The sequence below is a fragment of the Aegilops tauschii genome, chromosome 7 (assembly GCF_002575655.3).
Source record: "Aegilops tauschii subsp. strangulata cultivar AL8/78 chromosome 7, Aet v6.0, whole genome shotgun sequence".
In the NCBI taxonomy this organism is placed as follows: domain Eukaryota; kingdom Viridiplantae; phylum Streptophyta; class Magnoliopsida; order Poales; family Poaceae; genus Aegilops; species Aegilops tauschii.
Window position 1 is genome coordinate 271,355,632 of NC_053041.3, and position 24,451 is coordinate 271,380,082.

Genomic DNA, 24,451 nt, shown 5'->3' on the forward strand with positions numbered 1-24,451 from the left:
CACGCTTAAAGTTTCGATGACAGTTATATTATGAGTTTATATGTTTTGATGTACCGAAGGTTGTTAGGAGTCCCGGATGTGATCACGGACATGACGAGGAGTCTCGAAATGGTCGAGACATGAAGATTGATATATTGGACGACTATATTCGGACACCGGAATGGTTCCGGGGGTTATCGGATATATACCGGAGTACCGGGGGGTTACCGGAACCCGCCGGAGGTTATTGGGCCTCATGGGCCCAATTGGTGGAAGAGGAGAGGCGGCCAAGGGGCAGCCGCGCGCCCCTCCCCCCCAAAGTCCGAATTGGACAAGGAGGGGGGCGGCGCCCCCCTTCCTTTCCCCCTCTCTCTCCTTCCCTCTCCTCTCCTAATCCAACAAGGAAAAGGGAGGGAGTCCTACTCCCGGTGGGAGTAGGACTCCTCCTGGCGCGGCCCTCCTGGCCGGCCGCCTCTCCCCCCTTGCTCCTTTATATACGGGGGCAGGGGCACCCTCGAGACACAACAATTGATCTCTTGATCTTTTAGCCGTGTGTAGTGCCCCCCTCCACCATAGTCCACCTCGATAATACTGTAGAGGTGCTTAGGCGAAGCCCTCCGTCGGTAGAACATCATCGTCGTCACCACGCCGTCGTGCTGACGAAACTCTCCCTCAACACTCGGCTGGATCGGAGTTCGAGGGACGTCATCGGGCTGAATTTGTGCTGAACTCGGAGGTGTTGTGCGTTCGGTACTTGATCGGTCGGATCATGAAGACGTACGACTACATCAACCGCGTTGTGCTAACGCTTCCGCTTTCGGTCTACGAGGGTACGTAGACAACACTCTCCCCTCTCGTTGCTATGCATCACCATGATCTTGCGTGTGCGTAGGATTTTTTTTTAAATTACTACGTTCCCCAACAGAGGCATAAGAAAAATTTGAGGTCTTCCTCGTCGCATGAGTTTCCCCTACACACGCACAACTTGTTGGGCTCTTTGTACTCAAACCAAGGCCAACGAAGCCTAAGAGCACGCGTTGGTATTGAGCACACCAAGCCCACCATACTTAGTTGGCCTACACACCGTTTCCTAAATAATCTTGCATTTGGCCCCAGTTGTGTTCTCCGATGCAGACCAAATAAAAGCCCGTTCAATTTTACTAATGTACTGCAGAATACCAGATGGCACTATGAACAACATGATGAAGTAGATAGCTTGGAAGGTGAGCACAGACTTGACCAGGGCCGTGCGACCAATGAATGTTATGTTTTGACCCTCCCAAACGACAAGCTTTCCGGCAAACTTATCCACAAGGTATTGAAGATCCATCTTTTTAGACACCAAATGGATAAAGGGATCCCCAAGTAGCGCATTGAGAAAAAAGCGTTGGAAGCCGGCAAACTTGGCAAGATGTGGTCAAGGTGAATATTGTTGCATCGAATGAGAACCATCGAGCTCTCATAGAAATTTGTGCATAGGCTCGTGACCTCTCCAAAGCCTCTTAGTTACATAGCCATAAAGAGTGGGACATCATCTGTATAAGAGCATCTCCACTCGTTCGGCCCCCTAGTGCACCCGGCAATTGCATTGTGGCCTATGTGCCAGCGGTTTTTTCGCCTTGGGGGCGATCCAGTTCCCAGCCGCACCCCCAGGTTTCGGCCCCAAGATGCACATAAATTCAAAATTGTCTTTCCCGCTGCCAAAAAAACACCGTTCGGAGATCATCGGCGATCTGTCACAATGGCGATCACCATGCCACAGTTTGGCGATCAAACATACACGAAAGTTTGGCGTTCAGAAGGAAGGACGCGTAGACAAAGGAATGCATCAAACGACGGGCTCCTCCGGCGTGGGACTGGCTGCCATCGGCGTGCTCGGCGTCGGCGTGGCTTCAGTGCTCGAGCTGGTCGGCGTCGGCATGGCTTCTGTGCTCGACGTCGGTGTGACTTCATCGCTCGGGCTGGGCATCGGCGTTGGGGTCGGCGTGGGCGTAGGCGCGGTGGTTGAAGGCATCTGGTTCAAGATGAGGCCGCGCTCCGCCAAGTACCACGCCTTGACCTGCTCGTCCATCATCGACATGTCCGCCCCCATCAGGAACGCCAGGTCGGTGTTCCTCTTCTTCGCGGCGACGTTGGTCCGGAGTAGGTCGAGCTTGACGGCGCTGGTCGTCATCAACGCCGACCACCGCGCGTCGGATTTCTCCTTCCTCCGTGCGGCGTTGTTCTTGGCGTCGGTGATGCACTGCTCGATCGATGATTGCAGCCGCTCGACAGCCGGTGTCGCGTCCTTCACGGTGTTGGCTCTTTTGTTGCCATCAGGGCGCCCATCCGCCGTCCCCGGGGCGGGCGCGCCCGGCTTGTACGTCTCCTTGGCCTTGGCGAGGGTGAGCCGGACCTCGCTCCACTTCTAGCACGACTCGATCCGGGAGAACACGTAAAGGAACTTGAACTCTTGGTCGCTGTTTTCCTGGCAGTACATGTTGAACATTCGAACCATCTGCGCAACCGAAGAACAAGTGCCGACGACGTACACGGCGAAAGAAGTGAGCCGGCGGCTGGACATACCTGACCCTCGACGCTGGCGCTGCTTTTCGGGCGAGCCACGATCTGCTCGACGATCCCATGTCATTTGTTGCAGGCTGCCTGGATGATTGCCCAATGGTTCGATATGGCCTTTTCGCCGCGCTGCATGTGGGTGGTGGCGAAGTAGGGGTCGACCAGCTTGCGCTCATCGAATGTCGACTTGATCCGTCTCCAGTACGTGTCGGCGTTTTGGTTCGCGCCGGTTATCGGGTCAATGCTGACGGTCTTCCATGCTTCGGCGAGGCACTCGTCTTCTTCGGACGTCCACTTGTTACGCGGCTCGTCCGGCCTGGCATTGCCCCCCGCTTCTTCTTTGTCCCTTTCCTCGCCGGCGCTAGCTCCATCTCCTCCCCTTCCTCCTCCTCCCCCTCCTCGGAGCCGTCGAGCTCGTCGTCCATGTCAACGACGGTTTCCATTGTGTCGTCTTGCGCGTGGACCCGGGGTAGGAGGCGGCGGCGACCGAGCTGCTCGTGATGATCTCGTCCATGTCGGTGGCGGTCGCATCGGGGTTCCCGAAATGTGGCTCCGAGGCTTGTGAGAAGGGTAGGGCGTCTCGGCGCAGAGGCGACGTCGGCGATGCTGAGTACGCCGGCGGCGGGTAGTTGTACTGGGTGTGGAGGTCGGCGAACGCGGGCGAGGAAGTGCGCTAGTCGGTGTTCAGGCCAGAGGGTGAGGCACGTGGTGGAGCACCATGTAGGAAGGTGATGTTGGGGTTGAATCCACCGTGCGCGTCGCCGTCGGAGTAGCCAGGCGAGGGTGCATACCCCCAGGGCGGCGGCGACGAGAAGTTGGCTGGCGACGCGACACTCTGTTGGCTCCACGTAGCTTGCGGGCAGGGTGGATTCATCATCCCCGTGCGAGACGTCTCTGCCTGCTCCGCAGCCGCCGCCGCTGCCGCCAACGCGCCCGCGTCCCTGGCCTTCTTGGCGTTGAGCCTGTTCCGCTGGTCTGTGGTGACAGCCTCCCGGCGCTGAACCGCCGCCCTCCACTCGGCGTTGGACACGCCCGGTGGTTTTGCCATCGGCGCCCTCGGCTTCCACTTTTTCGACTGGGTGGAATCGGCAGCGGCAGCAGAGCGAGGGGCCGAATACTTCTTCCGCGGGATGGCGACCGGATGGCGGGATGACGGCCGGATGGCGGGGACTGGGAGGAGAATGGGAGAGCAGAAGGGGGAAGCAATGAGAAAACGACAGGAAAAGGCCTGTCTGTCGTCAACAGAGTGGGTCCACGCGCCTTTTCACTTCGGCCGGCGCCCACAGGGTTCGGTTCGAGTTCGCCGGCTGTTATTTCAGCCCAAACCGGTGACAAATAAAGACCTGGAAGCACGACTGGATCGATTCTTCGTTGCCGGTGCTAAAAAAGCGCTCTAGGAAACCTGTTGGGGACGCGGCTGAAAATGCTCTAAGGCGAGGTTCGCACCACGGCTCCCCTACCACCAATCTTGTGAAGAAGCCCCTTCCTAGTTCGCAAGACCTAAACATGGGGCGACACGTACAGCCCCGCGCGTCTGAAGGCTGAGGCGACCTGGACCTGGACCTCCTATGGCGGCAATCCAGGCACCGCGCGGTATGGCATATTCGTCCTGCAGTACACAAAAGCTAAAATGCTCCAGGTCGATAGACCTCCCGCGCCCATTCGGTCCCCGGCCCAGAACCTGTTAATGTTTGTTCGGTCTTCGGTGCCCATAACATTCCACCGGAATCGGAATATATACGTACAAAGGAGTCACGTGCCAAAGCATGGGCTCCTCAGACCTCGATCGATCCACCTCCCAGAAACAACATTACCGCACTTCAATTACCCAATTTTACATCTACTACCTATCAATAAGACATGACGTCATGAACTTAATGTAAAGAATATACTTCATAACGCTTTTATATTTCTTTACGTAGGGGGTACAACTTTTACACTCTTTCAAGACTAAACGCATTGCCCTACATACTACTTCTCCCTCCCGAATTACTTGTTGCAGAAACGAAACTGCCTTACGTATAATCAATTTCGTAAGATTAACGTACCACAAGAGACAGGCCCGTTTTCCGAGATTTGAGCCCACCACACCGATGAGTCTTGTCGTACAGAAATCATACATAATTTGATTGTAAGTATAGCAGCTCTCTTGCAGAAATTACTTATTGCACAAATGAATAATTTCAAACCAAGGGAGTATTTCAAACGAAGGGAGTACAAAATTGATATCGTTTCTTAAAGGGAACGGAAATGATATTGTTAGGGGCATCTCCAACACCGACCCGCAAACTGGACACCTTTTCCGTCCGCGGACCGAGGGACCAGTCCACGGACACTGATGCACAGCCGGACTTCCAAAGCTAGCCACATGCGTCCAGTTGCATTTCTGTCGAAATCTAATGAAATTGAACAATGCACATTTGAACAGCTGGACGATATTCATTCATATTTGGATAACTTTTACATAAAACCGGATGATTTCGACATACTTGAACTAGGCCGGACTCTAAACGTAGCCTAAAATAACCGCCGACGCCCATTCCCCATGTCCGCCCGGCCATGAGCCCCGAAAAATCAAACTCCGCCTCCGCATCCTGCTTGCAGCTAATCAGTCAACAGTGATGAGCCCACCAAGCTTAACTTCAACGGGAGGGGAGGAGTGGTGGCCTTCCTGGGACCCATGCACCGGCGGCATCACATACTCTACCCTTCCTAGCTGCCGCTGGTGCCCGCGGACATGCTGGCTTCATGGTCGTGACAGCGGGGTGCGACCATGGTGGTGATGGCGTCCTCGTCCTTGTGCTCACTCTTGCCATACATTTCGTCACCCGCATCGTCAATCTCCGCCTGATGGAGGCGGTTTCCAACTCCGAAGCGATAACGCCAGCGGTCATGGCGGATGTCGCGGGCGTGCGACAGGAGTCGATAAGCGCCTCCTGCTCAGGCACGTCCACGTCTGGCGCGACGGCCGTGGCAGCAGTGCTACTTTGCTCGTTGAGGAGGCGGAGGTTGTACTCCTGGTCCACCTGCATCTGTCGGAACACGGCCAACCGCTCTTCCAACACCATCTCAGTGTAGTGCGCAGAACCCCCGCCCATGGTGATGCCGGCATGGGCCAACGAGGACGAAGGCACCGGCTCATGTCGACCGCCTCTTCCATTGGCGTGTTCGCAACGCTGGCCTCCGTCTGCATGTCGGCCTGCCAACCGGCTGCAATGGCGGCGATCTCCAACTTCTGCTCAAAACCTTAGCTTCTTATGCTAAGGGTGAAAGTGGTTAGGATAACTTATGAGCAAAACTATTTTTGAATCCCAAAGTACAAAATGTTAAGAGATTATGACATCCATCCACAATCCAGTCCGAATCTGACTTAGATTGATATGATATGGTATAGATAAGGTACTACTTCGTATGTTTGTTTTTATTTCGCATATTAGTTTTGTTTTAAGTCAAAATTTCTGAAGTTTGACCAAGTTTATTGTAAAAAGATCGACATTGACAATATCAAATCAATATTATTAGATTCACCATGGAATATACATTGCATATTCTTTTATTTATTATTTTAGATGTCGATTTTCTTAGTATATACTATAATTTGGTAAGATTTCATAAAAGTTTGACTTACAACAAAGCTAATATGTGAAGTAGGAAGAAACCGATGGAGTGGTAATATACAATTATGTAAGATAATCCATTTTAGCCGGATAATCTGATGTTTTAAATATGATTATCCAATTTATTGATAAAACTTTAAGTATTAACTAGCAGTATGTGAATGTTGTTTTTCTTATCAGACATGCTTGCTAGTTGTTAGTTTAGATTATTTTGGTCCTTTTAAGGTTCTATGTGTGCTTAAAGTTTATAAGTACCAATAATCGTTCATTGTTTATATATGATTTTAGTTGAGAGCATGTATATATGCATATGTTACACTCCCAGGTCAGAGTCTCGCCTGTTACCATACCACGTTCAAATCCGCCATAATCTGGTATTCCAATCTGTATCTGCACCGCATTCAACCCGCTTTCAAGTCCGACAAAAAACAGAAAATATGATATAGCATGAGCATTATTCATCGGACTCATCTAATTAGCCTCGTATTAAGTTTTTTCTTGTGGTTTTCTGTTATGTGTTTGAAACATGCATATATATATGAACATATCAATTCAGTTTTGCTATTTCGGTACAAATCATTACTCTTGTGATGTCTCCGGCCGCTGTATCTTATTAAGGATGGCAATTTATCCATGAGCATGCATATTCCGTTTGCATGGGTGGGTCATGGATAGATTTTTTTGCCCATGGACAGTGAGGGAACCTATCCTTTTTAGGGAAGCGGGAACCCCACCTAACTAGGTGGTTGAGCATTAGTACAATTTTGGGGTCCTCCTATCCTTCACGATGAAAAACTAGTAGTTTACTATGGATGGTGTTCACTTGGCCGCGGTTTACTCATCCGTTCTTTGCTTTGAAGGAAAAAAGGTGAAAAAGTCGGTTGCTCGTTTTTTTGCCCTTTTTAACGTTATTTACAAAATCTTGTCAAAAACTAGTTAAAAGTGTATCATTATTTTAGTATATTCAATAAAGTGCTCATGTGTTATACAAATGTTTGTGGACTTCGAAAAAATATTCACGAGTTAAAAAAATCTTCATGAAATTTGAAAAATAATCATAGACTATAAAATATCCATGATTTCTAAAATGCTTACAAATTTAAAAAAATGTTTAAAAAAATAAATAAAGGTTTAAGATAAAACCTTAAAATAGTTCACAGATAAAAAAATATTCACAAATTTTAATATTTTCATGAATTTTAAATAATAAAATAAATAAAGAAAAAACAGGACAACAAAAGAATGGAAAAAACACCAAAAACCAATAAGAAGAAATACACTTAGAGAAGATGAAGAAACCCGTTGTATCACTAGTGTGTAGATGGGCCGGCCCATGCGGTCGCCGCCAATCCCCCACTATGTGTGATTCATGATATGCATGAAACTATTCTTCGCAGCGAGCGAAAAATGTATGAGATTCCACAATTTTGTGCTCTTGGATATGCATGAAACCTTATCCGACTATCTTATAGGTGGCCATATCTTTATCTTTACCTAATAATAAAGCAAATCGGGTTTCTGGTCGTCTGTCATGGCATTTTTCAGAAAAGTCCCTCTATTTCAGAGAATTCAACCCGCAGTCCTGCTTTAAGTTAAAATGAATCGTTTTTTCGTATTTTACACAAAAATCCCTGTGTTTTCCTGAAATCAACCCGTCGGCCGGATTTAAGTCACATCCGAACCGTTATTTTACATTTTTTGAAAGCCCCCCTGATGTTTTAGGTAATTCATCCGCGGATCATATTTAAGTCACACAAATACTTTTTTAAAATCATCCATATCTTTTAAACTATAACTCCGATTTAAACATGTTATATATGAAATTTGATTAGAAAAATATGTAGAATATGAATATGAGATTTTTTTTACCTGTTAAGTATTTTTAAATATTATTTTAGAATATATTTAAGTCAAACAAATGATTTACTAAATTATCTGTATCTCTTAAACCGTAACTTCGATTTTAACATATTATATATGAAATTTTATTAGAAAAATGTGTGGAATCTAAATATGATGTTAATTTTACCTGTTAAATATTTTTAAAATATTGTTTTGGAAGCAAACTTATAATTTATAACGCAAGATCCGTTTTTCTTTCATACCGGCGGCGATCCGGATTGCAAATAAACACCCCAGTATAACCATATAGGGAAAAGAAAACATCGATAACTACACATGCATACCTCTGAAAAATGTCGCAGGGGAAAACAACAGATTTCTCATCGTGAGAGTGAGTGAGAGAGAGAGAGAGAGGGAGAGGGAGGAGAGAGGGAGAGAGATGCCTTAGGATTAACCATATTCAAACAAGTTTTTCGTTGTGTTTGTGTGAACACCGAGGCCATCGCCGGCGAGGCAACTACGCCACCCCCCTTCATTATTATGTTGATCTCGCTGATGGGTAGAGTATGGGCATGTGCATGATTTTACCCTAGATGGGCAGGGTATAGGTAGGATTTTGTGGCATTGAAAAACATGGGTATGTATTGTTGTGCTCGTAGTGACCACCCCTACCCATACCGTACCGTACCCATTCCCTTGCATCTTTACCAACCCTAGTGCCTAGTCCCTACTGATTTGCTTCCCATCCTCAGAGCAATTAGAGTAGATTGAAAAAGGAAGCGCAGGCGACAGGCTGGCCGGCTCTATATTTTGCTAGGCCCAGCCCCACCCATCTCAAATGACGGGGTGCTCTTCGCGTCCTTGGTCACTTTCCATCATCTATGTGCCCTCCATAGTTGGAGAAAGATTCATCCGCATACGGATGTAGCGCTCAGGCCTCCGCGGGTGCTCCTTAATTAACCGAGCCACACAGGGCCTCAAAGGTTTGTTCTGATTGTGATTGGCCACTCTGCTTTATATAGTTCATTCATGCATGACAACAGTTGAACCATTGATGAAATGCCTATACGGCTATACCATACCATTCTCATGCTGCAGCTTGGGAGAGCAAAGTAGTAGCAGGCATTTAATTGTATACACTTGATTGATGATTATTGAACCAAGTACTGGCTATGATCGCCATTGTCTTGCATGATTGTCTTTTGTTTTCTCCAGCGATCTTCCTCCCTCACTGTCTCTGCACGGGGGTGATTATTTTGCATCAAAGCAGCTGATGCCAGGCTATATATAGCCGGACGTTATATCATATATATTCCCTTTTAATTCCCACGGACCACGACAGAGGTGACCATCAAAGTCCATCCCTACTGTATTTGTTTCTACTCAACAGCTATCATATTTTACTAGTTTGGCTTGACGATATGATGCATGCTCCAGAGTTGCATATATCCCAACCAAACTTCGAGGCCGTCACTTACTACTAGTACATACAGTACATATAAACATATCACGTCTCTGCAAGCTGCAAGCCAACAAGCTGCCTGCCATGGAGGGGTGGTTAAGCTTGTGTTTCATAGCCGGATCCACGCTACTGGCAATTTGGTTTCTCGAGCTCTCCCGTCGCAACCCCAATAAGAAGCTGCCTCCAGGGCCATGGACTCTCCCCATCGTCGGCAGCCTCCTTCACGTCGTTGGCGCCTTCCCGCACCGCACCATTGCAGAACTGTCTCGCCGGCACGGGCCGCTGATGCACCTCAGGCTAGGCGAAGTCGCCACCATGGTGGTCTCCAGCGCCGAGGTGGCGGCGCTGGTCTTGAAGACCAACGACCTTACGTTCGCGGACCGGCCTCGCACTGTGACGCAGAACATCTTCGGCAGTGGCGGCAAGGACATCGCCTTTGCCCCCTACGGCGCCGCGTGGCGCCAGATGCGCAAGGTGTGCGTCATGGAGATCCTCGGCTCCAAGCAGGCGAGGCGCATGGAGCGCATCAGGACTGAGGAGGTCGGCAGCCTCCTTCGCTCCATCGTCAGCGCCTCGGCCGTCGGCGGCGCCGGCGCTACGGTTAACGTCAGCGAGAAGGTGGCGATGCTTAGCAACGACGTCGTTTCGCGGGCGGTTTTCGGCGGGAAGGTCGCGCAGCGGGACGAGTACATCCGCGAGTTGGGCGAGGCCATGGAGCTCGTGACCGGCTTCTGCCTCGTCGACATCTTCCCCTCGTCGCGGCTGGTGCGGTGGCTTAGCAGCGTCGAGAGGCGTATGAGGAGGAGCTACGGCCGTATGCAGAGCATCATCGCTGACATCCTCGACGAGCGCAAGGCCGCACGAGCTGCCGGCGATGGCTCCTGCAGCACCGACGATGAGGACCTGCTGGAAGTGCTGCTCAGGCTGCAGGCCGAGGACTCGTTGGAATTCCCTCTAACCACAGAGATTATAGGCGCCGTCATGTTTGTAAGTACTTTACTTTCTGAGTAATGCTACACCCATAAACTCACTTATGGTTTTTACTTTCTTATATAGGAAGTTTCTCGGCAATGCTAGACTCACGGACAGATTACGGGGGATTAACGGGCTGGTTAGAGTTGATTGGTTAAGATTTGGTTAAGTGAGGCGGGCCCCATCACTGATTGGTTAAGATTTGGTTAAGATTTAGTATCGTATCTATTTTCCCCCTATTATATAGTAGTACCAATAACGAGAAGTGCAGCGCTGCACGCAGCGGCAGCTGCACGCGCGGCATCAACGGCGCGAGGATCATCGGGATTCGCACCAAGCTGGCATGCTTTCTAGAGTATAGTCGTGCGGCGGATGCCGTTTTGCAACGTATATGCGTATTTAGGAAGGGACCGGGCTGACAGTACTTACTGACACACTGTTCTGCGCAGCATGGCCATGGTACGTGCGGAGCACGGCCATCGTCAGTTTCATCCCCATGTCCAGCCGTTAATAAATTTCACAGCCCTTCGCAAAAAATAAAAAAAATCACTGCCACAAAGCGATTCTTTTGCTGATAATGACACCACGACTTGGAATGGAGAAGGCTAGCAGTTAGCATCTAGTAATTCAATTATTGGATGAAAAACTCCACCCGTAACACTCCCATCTAGTCTGGTAAGCTCAAACTACCAAGGAAATACAAACATAATTCGCAGAAAAAAATGGCTTTTATTAATGAACCAGAACATAAGTCTTTCGAATCCCAATCGAAAGCAAATAGACCAGTGCAAATACAGGCCTTCAGGATCAAATAGGGATACAAAGACACAAGACAGATGACTAAAACCGGAGATACAGAAGACAGAACCACAGAACCAGGTTAAAGCGACTTGTTTTCTTGCGCCTAGCGACACCACCGTTGCAGGTAGCCGCGGCTCAGCGCCGGCACGCCCCACGAATGTGCGCCAACACCTGCGTCCGCCGATGGCCAAGCGCCGCCGCCAGAGCTCAATGGCGTGCAGGACGCCCCCGATGACTCCACATCTGGCGCCAGTGTGCCCCCAACACCTGCGCTTCAGGGACCGGCGGCTCGACGCCGCACCCCGCGCGTGCACCCCCGACCACATCTGGAGTGCTCCCCGTGCCGGCCGATTTGCAAAAATCGGTCCGCAAAAGGCGACGGGGCCATGGAGGAAGGGAGATAGCACAGACCAGCGCGGTCAACCGGCAAGAACAGAGCCGTAGAGTTTTACTAACCTATCGCCCAACGCCGGCGTCGTCGCCCCGAGAATCGCCATGAGTAGATTCAGATGGAACTCGAGCGCCTCGTTCTTGGTCTGTCGAGTGGGAGAGGTGGGTCGCAGGCACACGCAACCAAGCCTGCGTGGTCCAGGACACTCTGCCCGAAAAGGGTAGCCGGGTCCCATGTGGTAAAAAATGTCACCGCGCTCTGCACGGTTGGTCCTTTGCGTCAGATGCGTACCGCACCGTGCGAGCGACAAAGCACACGTGGCCACGGTATTGGGGTGTATATGGTCATGTATGCATTCGTCCTGACTTTTCCACTTATTCCATGCACGCATCACCTCGACGCAGCAGGTAGCTGGATATCTGCGTCCAGATGCCGCTGCGTCCAGGACGGCCGCACTCAACTAAAACACAATTAATACAATACAACAGAAATGAAAATATGCTCTTGAAACTCCAAGGAAACACAGAAGTGTTAGATTGCCGATTTACTGACCATCTCTAGACCAACATATAACTTTCTTCATTTTTGTTTATTTTTCTATTATATACTTCCTTTGTAAATAAATATAAAAGCGTTTAGATCACTAAAAATACATAAAGATAAGGTTATGCCGTCTATTCCTTTCTTTGGTCTTCCCTTAGGGCAACTTCGACGTTGATCATCAGTTCACCTCAAATGTTTGAACTGGACAGTTCAAATACTTTCGTTATCCAGCGGTGGTCACCAAAATTTTCCAGACCCAATATTTTCATTATCCAGCGGTGGTCATCAAAATTTTCCAAACCCATTATGGATGTCCAAAATCCCACAAACCGGAACCAAACCTGGGAGAGGTTTGGGGGAGTCTGGACGTCTCACTCCGACACCCTAGGCCCACCAAAATACCCCACCCGGAGCCACCCCTCCCTCCCACTCTGCACCTCCCCCTGTGCTCTGTATTCGCATCCTTGGAGGACGCTGCCACCGATGTACCACCCGGGCCTCCGCCCAGACCTTGCCGGACCTCCGTCGTCGACTGCGCCGCTCTCTTTGGACTATGATGTCAGTCCACCCTGGATCCGGCCTCAATCCAGGTATTCTCCGCTCCCTGCCGACGCCATCCAGGGAGGACACCATGCCTGACAAGTGTCCGGCCAAATGCCATTGCCATTTTTTATCATTGTTTACTTTGAAACAAACACGATGACAACATACTCGATGAAGGAGGATAAATTGTTCTGTGAGACGTGGTTGGCCATGAGTGTGGAGTTTTAAGGCATGAAGCAAAATGCCGCAGTATTTTGGTAACACGTGCATGTTTGGTTCAATGAGCACAAGCACTGCGCGCCCTACAACATGAAAGTCAATATAAATCATGATCCAACACGACACATAAATATATAGAAAGGAATACATACCTAGCTCTTAAACAAGTTATGTGGAAGTTATCCTTGCCTTGGCCCTTGGCAAATATACTATAAAACATAGTATTAATAATATAACATATGTGGGCGCTATTGGCTTTAAATTCCACTTCAATATGTATAATTTATAATTGTGCATGTCATGATCATCATTTTAGGACATGTTTGCTGGTGGCACGGATACCACCGCAACCGTTTTGGAGTGGGCTATGTCGGAACTCGTGAACAATCCCGAAGCCATGACTAAAGCACAACTAGAGGTCCGAGAGGTGCTTGGTGAAGACCGAGTTATCATTACCAACTGTGACATTGCTAAACTCCCCTACATGAGGATGGTCATCAAGGAGGTTCTGAGGTTGCATCCACCCATTCCTCTAGTCCCTCGCATGGCTAGAGATGATTGCACAATTATGGGTTATGACATGCTTAAAGGCACCAATGTATTAGTTAATGTCTTCGCAATTTCCAGAGATTCAAGATATTGGGAAAATCCTGAAGAGTTTAAGCCCGAGAGATTTGAGAACAACAATATGGATTACAATGTGACGTATTTTGAATTTATTCCCTTTGGGGCTGGGCGACGGCAGTGCCCTGGGATGTTTTTTGGCATGTCGACAGTGCACATCACATTGGCAAACATGTTGTATCACTTCAATTGGATGCTTCCTGAAGGGGCTTGTCTGACTTCATTTGACATGTCTGAGAAATTTGGGTTGACAATAAGACGAAGATATGACCTGCAGCTCAGAGCTATTACACGGGTGGGCGTCAAAGATATACTGTCGAAGTGATGCAAACAACATGGTATCTATCTTGTGATGTATGTTCAGATATATTCCTCTTAGCGTATGAATTTATTACATTGCATATTTGCACACTAGAATAAGAAAAGCTCGTTGGGACTGTACTACTTTTCACAAATTACATTACTTTGTACTACAAGGCATAGATATCTTAATTGTATTAGTTTTGTGTTTGTGAACATATGAATGATGCAATATGCATAAGGAAGTAACATGGTCTTTTATTTGGTCTGACACATCCAATTTGTTTACCAAAGCATATATGTGTGCATTTTTTTACTGGACGAAAACGTCTTTGATTTATGGTCACATTTACTAAGTCGTTAGCCCATGAGTAGTATATATATATATATATATATCTCCAACAAAGCGTGTGAACAAATTGTGAAGAACTTTTTTGATGGATTGTATGCCCCGAGAGCGGTAGAAATCATCTCCCTATTTTTTGGCCTTACATATATTATGTGTGAGATCCTTAGATCTAAGATTGTCATGCTTTATTACATTGTAATTGTTTTAATTGAGGGGCGCCTGATTGATCTCTGACTTTGAAAAGAAGCCTTTGGTAGTCCATCGTGGACTACCTACCACGAGTAAGTTATAAGTTTATTTTAGCAGTTATGGTTATGTATGCAAATATTAAAATGCCCTTGAAATGCTGCGGATTTGTTCACATGTTAGCAGGGAATATCTAGGAAAAATAATAAGCCCTTATTGCGCTCTTAATCAAATAAGAGAAATCCATCTTTTATATCTAAATAGCTAGCCCCCACTAGTACTAGATTTCTATGCACATGCGTGGTTTCACATAACCTCAATTATTGATAGCCGCCGACTGAAATTGTCTGACATCAGCAAGTCATGTATGTACTGGTAATTTACTAATTTGCATTAATCCTTCGATGCAAAAATAGTCGCCTCATAAAGTCATGCATGTCCCATTTTTGTGTGTGTGGGGGGGGGGGGGATCATGCACGTCAGTCACAAGTTAAATTTTGGATGTCATTGACGGTACATGTGTTGGGTTCTTGGAGCAAAAATATATAGGTCATGCTATATTATTTTTGCTAAAAGATGGTGTCATGTTAAGTTCAATTCAAAAGTTTTTTCATACATACTTTTGTCACATATTTCATAGGTTTATTATCTTTCAGTGTAAACTGAGAATACTCTTACAATTTTTGTATTTATTTTAGTTCATTGTAAGTACCTATTTTTATGGAATTTTTTAACATGATTCCTGCGGCAATACAAGGGGCATCATCTAGTTTCTATAGAGAGGAAGATCATGAAAATGTTGACTACATGTGGCTACCATAAATGTGATCACAAGATACAAATATATTACGTGTATCATATACCACACCATGTGTTGACTATCATTTCATATTTCTTAGCATTTAATTAAGTGTGATATGTGACTTGGTAATCGTGATATGTGAAATCATCCATGTGAAATTGTTACTCATCATAGTTTGTTTTACTTTTAAAGTGAGGTATATTAAATCAAGTCACACAATGTTGCTTGCAATCACGTGTGAGATTGTCCGGCACACCATTGTGAAGACACCCCACACACGCCATCTGCCTACCAAAACTAGCCAACTAATGAGCCACCCTATTGATGCTCCCCACTATGAGTAAACTTGTAATTTTAGTCAGCTTGAAACCTCGGAGTTGGTCAAGGATACGTGGGACATCTTGAGAGATGTTTCTTATGATCGATCCGCTCTGGTTCTTGAGATTAAGTTTCGGAAAACAATAGCACAGCCAGTTTCCACAATCAAGTAGGCATGTCATGAGTGCTAGGGTTGACGAGACTAATGAGCAGGTTCCGCACATTCACTAATGGTGCGTTTTTCGAGATTCCCTGATTTGACCCTCACATCCTATCGTGTTGCCGGAGAAAAGCCTCATACATTGCCTCCCAAGTTTCCCGAACAAAGCCATCGTCAGTGTTGTGTAGATCGTTGCCTTCTTGGTGCGGATCGTATCCAATGTTAGTATATGTTTTTCAATGTCTTTGTTTTAGGAAAAACAACATCTCCATCATAGGAAAAAATTATATAGAAATATGGGTGAAGTTTTTGGACAAGGAAAAATATATAGAAATATGAGCCAAGTCACATGATTTATTGACGTAATGCCTATGTAATATATTTAGTTTATAAATTTTTCTTTCATGAGTATTTAACTTTTTCACATACATCTTTATCTTACTTTAATCACAACACTGCTATTTGGAGATTTTTGGTGAATTTATGAACCATGGTCCATTTTCGTACATAAGAAACATCTAAGATTAGGCCCCAATTTTCTCCATTTTTTTAAGAGTCAAGTTGGGAAACTTTGCCATGTGCTTCCAATACTTCTTTCAATTCTTCATAAGAAAGAAAAAAACTGTGAAATTGAGGAAGTAACAATTAACAACAACTCATATAAGGTTTTATTGCAAAATGTTATAACTTAGAACGCAGAAACTTCAGGTATCTACAAATTATTATATATATTTTTGGAAAACAAAATATAACATGAGCTATTACTCATACTTTGATAGAATGTCAACATGCTTGCACTTTCTTCACAGTCTTCCAAAGAATGGCATATTTTCCTTAGAAAAGGGAAAGCAAGACTGAACTTGTTGTTGACCTGCTAAAAATAACTGATAGTAACATTCCATGGTACAGACGAAGTCGAGTGACCAAGACCACACATTTTGATATGAACTAGTAGTGACCTAAAATGTAAGCCAGAATTACAACAAAAGAGTAGGTAGCAACTCCAAAAGATTTCATATGCTTCTTCATGCACTTTCTCTTGAACTCACTCATGCCTTCTCCTTTATACTATCATTGCTCTGAGGAACTTAAGACTACAGAATGAGGTGGCAAACCTGGAGGAGCACGAGGACCTGATGCATTTTATTAGAACATGGGCTCGCACATAAACCAGTCGACCATAGAGATGCTAGATGCCTAAGATTTTGTGGTTGATCATGCCAACCAAATTGCAGCCTGGCCCGGAGTCACCTCGTACACCATATTTGACCTGATATAAGTCACGGTTTTGAACCGTGTCTACAAGAATCAGAGGCATAAAAAGCATCAAGTAGACCAACAAGAAATGTAGTTGATTTATATATTCAATGCTTGTGAGTCTTGCAGGCCACAATCACTTTTATAATGGAAAAAAGAACAGATGAAACCAGTAATCACACTCTGATCAACTTAAGTAAGTCCTAAATCTCATACTTATAACAGTTCCAACTTAGCTATAGAATCTCGATAAAATGAATGCTCCAAGAATAGGTCTCAACAGAGTCAACATGGAAAATGATGGAAAACAAATGTAGTGTGCATCACAACATCAAAACAAATTACATGGTGTAAAATAAGGTAAAAAAGAAGTAGTGGAAGCATGAAAGAAATGATTAGCGGCGGAGCTTACCAACTATAGATCCTCTATCGTATCCGAGGGTAGATTTCTATAGACGTGGTCATAAGGATCATGAGTCTCGAAAGTATGAAAACCATGAGTTGTCGCTTTGTGTGATTCAAACTCATTACCTGAAATAATATTAGGGTCAAAGAAATTCATAGTCTGCATGATATCATGGTATAGATCACATTATCCAGAAAATATCTTGCATTCCTCATCGTCGTCGTCGTCATCCATTGTTTGCCCATTCTGTTTGGTGTGGAAACATCCTAGTAGAGAAACTAACATGGAATGAGCTGAATGGATGTTGGCTTTATTATGCTACTATGGTGTAATGGCACATGAATAGTGAAATACAATATACTCTCCATTTCAGCAGGTGGGTCGATTGGCTCTAATATTCCACCTACATCTCCATCTCCAGCACCATTGTATTGATCTAAATCAAAACCATCCCATGAGGTATTTTGTTCAAATGCATGAGTTTGAATAAAATGTGTGTTTCATAGGGTAAATAAAAGAAGTACTTGTAGGGTTATATTGTCCTGATGGGATAACATGTATGGTGTGTGTACTTGGTGAAGGGAGTGTGGATGCACCTACCACATTAGTCACGGTAGATTGGTTGGATGATGGTACATTATGTCGTATTCTACGCATGTTTCCTTTGTAGTAGCATTTATTTATCTTTCGCTCCCATTCTTGCATATTGTTCTCTCATATGATGTTGTTTTCTGCTCCGAAGAAGCATCTGACATTGATACATAGTTAGGAATACCTTATAGACAAACACAAAGGGAAAAGAATCATAAAATTTGCTACAATTAGTCAATAATGTTATGGCCAGGATACCTTCCATTTCAATAGAGCTCCCTGAGATACTTCCAAACTTCCGGGCAGAAAGCTTGTTTGTCTGTGCATGACTTCAGTTAATGACATGTCAAATACGTCTCAAACATCTCTCATTTGTCGTTGGTAAGTGGGATTGTTCTACAACCAATCGGTATCACAATCTTGCTCAACAACAAGCCCACTACATGGCATGTATAGGATCTGGCTGACACCAAATTGAACTGACTCAATTTGACCAATATCTATAGAAACACATCGCACGATATACTAACCACAATGGTAGCTAAATTTTAGTTTCTGAAATTACAAGATGATAGTTGGACGTCGTTGGTTGGTGCTTCCTTTTCTAGTCAGGAGATCTCGAGCTTCTTACAATAATCTTCTTCATAATCTTCGGATAGTGTAGCATAAAAAGCACAACCACTTCTTTGTTTGTGCTCCATATTATTACTTTGGCGAGGTGGCAATCATGATTTTTTTTAATTTTTAAACATTTTTGAGTTCATGATTTTATTTAAATTTATGATTGTTTTAAATTAAAGAATATTTTCGCATTCGCAAACTTTTTTAAAATTCATGAACTTTTTCTAAAATAGGCGAATGTACTACTAAAAATCAAATCTTAATTTTTTTCCTGAACTTGACATTTTTTAACTAGGCTGCTAATGACGAGAGAGTGGTTGCAGGGCAAAATGACCATTTGCCCTAGGTTTAGTCTGCAGGGTCAATATGCCCCATCATTACATTGCAATTTATAAAATGCTTCATCTTTGTTCTGCCTCTAGACAAAGAATCTTAGGCATGTCGTCAAACTTGAGGAACATGGCTTAGCTTGTCTTGACTGGCAACACACATGACAACCATGTGAGTATGCGCTAGTTTTTTTAATGGAAAGGAGGAACTTGAAGTTGGACAACCATGTGCATGAGTATCTCTCTGTAGACAGATTTAGGGCTACTTACAAAGCCTGCTGTAGAACCCATCACAAATGAGTCTCAATGGCTAAAAGTTGACCTTGACTTCAAGCTGTTTGCACCTACATTCAAGAGGGGTTCCGAGAAGCCTAGAGTGAATAGATGAAAAGTTGATTGAAAGGTGGTACTAGGTCAAAGAGAATGAAAAAAGATAAGAAAAACAACTAGGTAGCAAAAATAGATGCAAAATGTGCTATGAGTTGGGACATAGGCAAGCAAAGTGCCCACTGAATGACACCCAAAAAGGGTAACATGTCTTCTTCTTTGTCAATTGATATTCTATGAATTAACTTACACTTGACAATGTTGGAAATATGCCCTAGAGGCAATAATAAATTGGTTATTATTATATTTCCTTGTTCATGATAATCGTTTATTATCCATGCTAGAATTGTATTGATAGGAAACTCAGATACATGTGTGGATACATAGACAACACAATGTCCCTAGTAAGCCTCTAGTTGACTAGCTCGTTGATCAATAGATGGTTACGGTTTCCTGACCATGGACATTGGATGTCGTTGATAACGGGATCACATCATTAGGAGAATGATGTGATGGACAAGACCCAATCCTAAGCCTAGCACAAGATTGTGTAGTTCGTTTGCTAAGAGCTTTTCTAATGTCAAGTATCATTTCCTTAGACCATGAGATTGTGCAACTCCCGGATACCGTAGGAATGCTTTGGGTGTACCAAACGTCACAACGTAACTGGGTGGCTATAAAGGTGCACTACAGGTATCTCCGAAAGTGTCTGTTGGGTTGGCACGAATCGAGACTGGGATTTGTCACTCCGCGTAAATGGAGAGGTATCTCTGGGCCCACTCGGTAGGACATCATCATAATGTGCACAATGTGACCAAGGAGTTGATCACGGGATGATGTGTTACGGAACGAGTAAAGAGACTTGCCGGTAACGAGATTGAACAAGGTATCGGGATACCGACGATCGAATCTCGGGCAAGTAACATACCGATTGACAAAGGGAATTGTATACGGGATTGATTGAATCCTTGACATCGTGGTTCATCCGATGAGATCATCGAGGAGAATGTGGGAGCCAACATGGGTATCCAGATCCCGCTGTTGGTTATTGGCCGGAGAACGTCTCGGTCATGTCTGCATGGTTCCCGAACCCGTAGGGTCTACACACTTAAGGTTCGGTGACGCTAGGGTTGTAGAGATATTAGTATGCGGTAACCCGAAAGTTGTTCGGAGTCTTGGATGAGATCCCGGACGTCACGAGGAGTTCCGGAATGGTCCGGAGGTAAAGATTTATATATGGGAAGTCTTATTTTGGTCGCCGGAAAAGTTTCGCGCATTATCGGTATTGTACCGGGAGTGCCGAAAGGGGTCCGGGGGGTCCACCAAGGGGTCCACATGCCCCGGGGGGGCCACATGGGCTGTGGGGTGTGCGCCTTGGCCTATATGGGCCAAGGGAACCAGCCCCAAGAGGCCCATGCGCCAAGAGATAAGATAAATGGAGAGTCCTAAAGGGGGAAGGCACCTCCTAGGTGCCTTGGGGAGGATGGACTCCTCCCTGGCCGCACCCTTCCTTGGAGGAAGGGCCAAGGCTGCGCCCCCCCTCTCCCTTGGCCCTATATATAGTGGGGGGGAGGGAGGGCAGCAAAACCTAAGCCCTGGCGCCTCCCTCTCCCTCCCGTGACACATCTCCCTCCTCCCGCAGCGCTTGGCGAAGCCCTGTTAGAATCCCGCTACTTCCACCACCACGCCGTCGTGCTGCTGGATCTCCATCAACCTCCCCCCCCCTTACTGGATCAAGAAGTAGGAGACGTCGCTGCTCCGTACGTGTGTTGAACGCGGAGGGGCCGTCCGTTCGGCGCTAGGATCATCGGTGATTTGGATCACGACGAGTACGACTCCATCAACCCCGTTCTCTTGAACGCTTCCGCTCGCGATCTACAAGGGTATGTAGATGCACTCCTTCCCTCTCGTTGCTAGTAAACTCCATAGATTGATCTTGGTGATGCGTAGAAAATTTTGAATTTCTGCTACGTTCCCCAACAGTGGTATCAGAGCTAGGTCTATGCGTAGTTTCTATGCACGAGTAGAACACAAAGTAGTTATGGGCGTCAATTTTGTCAATTTACTTGCCGTTACTAGTCTTATCTTGATTCGGCGGCATCGTGGGATGAAGCGGCCCGGACCGACCTTACACGTACACTTACGTGAGACAGGTTCCACAGACTGACATGCACTAGTTGCATAAGGTGGCTAGCGGGTGTCTGTCTCTCCCACTTTAGTCGGATCGGATTCGATGAAAAGGGTCCTTATGAAGGGTAAATAGAAATTGGCATATCACGTTGTGGCTTTTGCGTAGGTAAGAAACGTTCTTTCTAGAATCCCATAGCAGCCACGTAAAACATGCAACAACAATTAGAGGACGTCTAACTTGTTTTTGCAGGGTATGCTATGTGATGTGATATGGCCAAAAGGATGTGATGAATGATATATGTGATGTATGAGATTGATCATGTTCTTGTAATAGGAATCACGACTTGCGTGTCGATGAGTATGACAACCGGCAGGAGCCATAGGAGTTGTCGTAATTTATTGAATGACCTGCGTGTCAATGAAAACACCATGTAATTACTTTACTTTATTGCTAACCGTTAGCCATAGTAGTAGAAGTAATAGTTGGCGAGACAACTTCATGAAGACATAATGATGGAGATCATGGTGTCATGCCGGTGACGAAGGTGATCATGCCGCGCCTCGAAGATGGAGATCAAAAGGCGCAAGATGATATTGGCCATATCACGTCACTTTATGATTTGCATGTGATGTTTATCATGTTTACATCTTATTTGCTTAGAACGACGGTAGCGTAAATAAGATGATCCCTCACTAAAATTTCAAGAGACGTGTTCCCCCTAACTGTGTACCGTTGCGAAGATTCATTGTTTCGAAGCACCACGTGATGATCGGGTGTGATAGATTCTAACATTCGAATACAACGGGTGTTGACGAGCCTAGCATGTACATACATGGCCTCGGAACACAAGAGACCGAAAGGTCGAACATGAGTCGTATAGTAGATACGATCAACATGGAGATGTTCACCGATGATGACTAGTCCGTCTCACGTGATGATCGGACACGGCCTAGTTGACTCGGATCATGTATCACTTAGATGACTAGAGGGATGTCTATCTGAGTGGGAGTTCATTAAATAATTAGATGAACTTAATTATCATGAACATAGTCAAAAGGTCTTTGCAAATTATGTCGTAGCTTACGCTTTAGTTCTACTGTTTAAGATATGTTCCTAGAGAAAATTTAGTTGAAAGTTGATAGTAGCAATTATGCGGACTGGGTCCGTAATCTGAGGATTGTCCTCATTGCTGCACAGAAGGCTTATGTCCTTAATGCACCGCTCGGTGTGCTGAACCTCGAGCGTCGTTTTTGGATGTTGCGAACATCTGACATACACGTTTTGATGACTACGTGATAGTTCAGTGCGTAATGTTGAACGGTTTAGAATTGAGGCACCGAAGACATTTTGAAACGTCGCGGAACATATGAGATGTTCCAAGAGCTGAAATTGGGATTTTAGGCTCGTGCCCACGTCAAGAGGTATGAGACCTCTGACAAGTTTCTTAAGCCTGCAAACTAAGGGAGAAAAGCTCAGCCGTTGAGCATGTGCTCAGATTGTCTGAGTACTACAATCGCTTGAATCGAGTGGGAGTTAATCTTCCAGATGAGATAGTGATGGTTCTCCATAGTCATTGACACCAAGCTATTAGAGCTTCATGATGAACTATAACATATCAGGGATAGACATGATGATCCTTGAGCAACTCGCGATGTTTGACACCGTGAAAGTAGATATCAAGTAGGAGCATCAATTATTGATGGTTAGTAAAACCACTAGTTTCAAGAAGGGCAAGGGAAAGAAGGGATACTTCATGAAACAGCAAATCAGTTGCTGCTCTAGTGAAGAAACCCAAGGTTGAACCCAAACCCGAGACTAAGTGCTTCTGTAATGAGGGGAACGGCCACTGAAGCAGAACTACCCTAGATACTTAGTAGATGAGAAGGCAGGCAAGGTCGACAGAAGTATATTGGATATACATTATATTAATGTGTACTTTACTAGTACTCCTAGTAGCACCAGGGTATTAGATACCGGTTCAGTCGCTAAGTGTTGGTAACTCGAAATAAAAGGCTACGGAATAAACGGAGACTAGCTAAAGGTGAGATGACGATATGTGTTGGAAGTGTTTCCAAGGTTGATGTAATCAAACATCGTACGCTCCCTCTACCATCGGGATTGGTATTAAACCTAAATAATTGTTATTTGGTGTTTGCGTTAAGCATAGACATGATTGGATTATGTTTATCGCAATACGGTTATTCATTTAAAGAGAATAATGGTTACTCTGTCTATTTGAATAATACCTTCAATGGTCTTGCACTTAAAATGAATGGTTTGTTGAATCTCGATCGTAGTGATACACATGTTCATGCCAAAAGATATGAGATAGTAATGATAGTACCACATACTTGTGGCACTGCCACTTGAGTCATATTGGTATAAAACGCATGAAGAAGCTCCATGTTGATGGATATTTGGACTCACTCGTTTTTGAAAAGATTGAGACATGCGAACCATGTCTATTAGTATATATGCATGAAGAAAGTCCATACAGATGGATCGTTTGGACTCACTTGATTTTGAATCACTTGAGACATGCAAATCATACCACATGGGCAAGATGACTGAAAGGCCTCGTTTTCAGTTAGATGGAACAAGAAAGCAACTTGTTGGAAGTAATACATTTTGATGTGTGCAGTCTAATGAGTGCTGAGGCATGCAGTGGATATCGTTATGTTCTTACTTCACAGAGGATTTGAGTAGATGCTGAGTGTATTTACTTGATGAAACACAAGTCTGAATTATTGAAAGGTTTAAGTAATTTCAGAGTGAAGTTGAAGATCGTCGTGACAAGAGGATAAAATGTCTGTGATATGATCATAGAGATGAGTATCTGAGTTACGAGTTTGGCACACAATTAAGACATTGTGGAAAGTGTTTCACAATTAATACCGCCTGGAACACCACAGTGTGATGGTGTGTCCGAACATCATAACTACACCCTATTGGATATGGTGCATACCATGATGTCTCTTATCGAATTACCACTATCGTTTATGGGTTAGGCATTAGAGACAACCGCATTCACTTTAAAAGGGGCACCACACAATTCCGTTGAGACGACACCGTTTCGAGAAACCTAAGCTATCGTTTCTTAAAAGTTTGGGGCTGCGACGCTTATG

At 45.3% G+C, this 24,451-nt stretch overlaps 1 protein-coding gene and 1 pseudogene across 2 annotated transcripts; one reads left to right on the forward strand and one right to left on the reverse strand.

The window, feature by feature from the left end:
• Window positions 1-1,272: 1,272 nt before the first annotated feature.
• On the reverse strand, window positions 1,273-3,583 carry LOC109784457 (uncharacterized; annotated as a pseudogene).
• A 5,253-nt stretch (window positions 3,584-8,836) lies between these two features.
• On the forward strand, window positions 8,837-14,122 carry LOC109784455 (5-epiaristolochene 1,3-dihydroxylase). Of its 2 annotated transcripts, XM_045231762.2 has the most exons (4): window positions 8,837-8,977; window positions 9,210-9,338; window positions 9,432-10,443; window positions 13,242-14,122. In XM_045231762.2, the coding sequence occupies exons 3-4, from the start codon at window positions 9,541-9,543 to the stop codon at window positions 13,872-13,874; spliced, it is 1,536 nt and encodes a 511-aa protein (XP_045087697.1). In that variant the 5' UTR covers window positions 8,837-8,977; window positions 9,210-9,338; window positions 9,432-9,540; the 3' UTR covers window positions 13,875-14,122. The 2 variants fall into 2 exon arrangements, with proteins under 2 accessions (XP_045087697.1, XP_073359031.1); XM_073502930.1 differs by having other exon boundaries at window positions 9,210-10,443.
• Window positions 14,123-24,451: the final 10,329 nt, after the last annotated feature.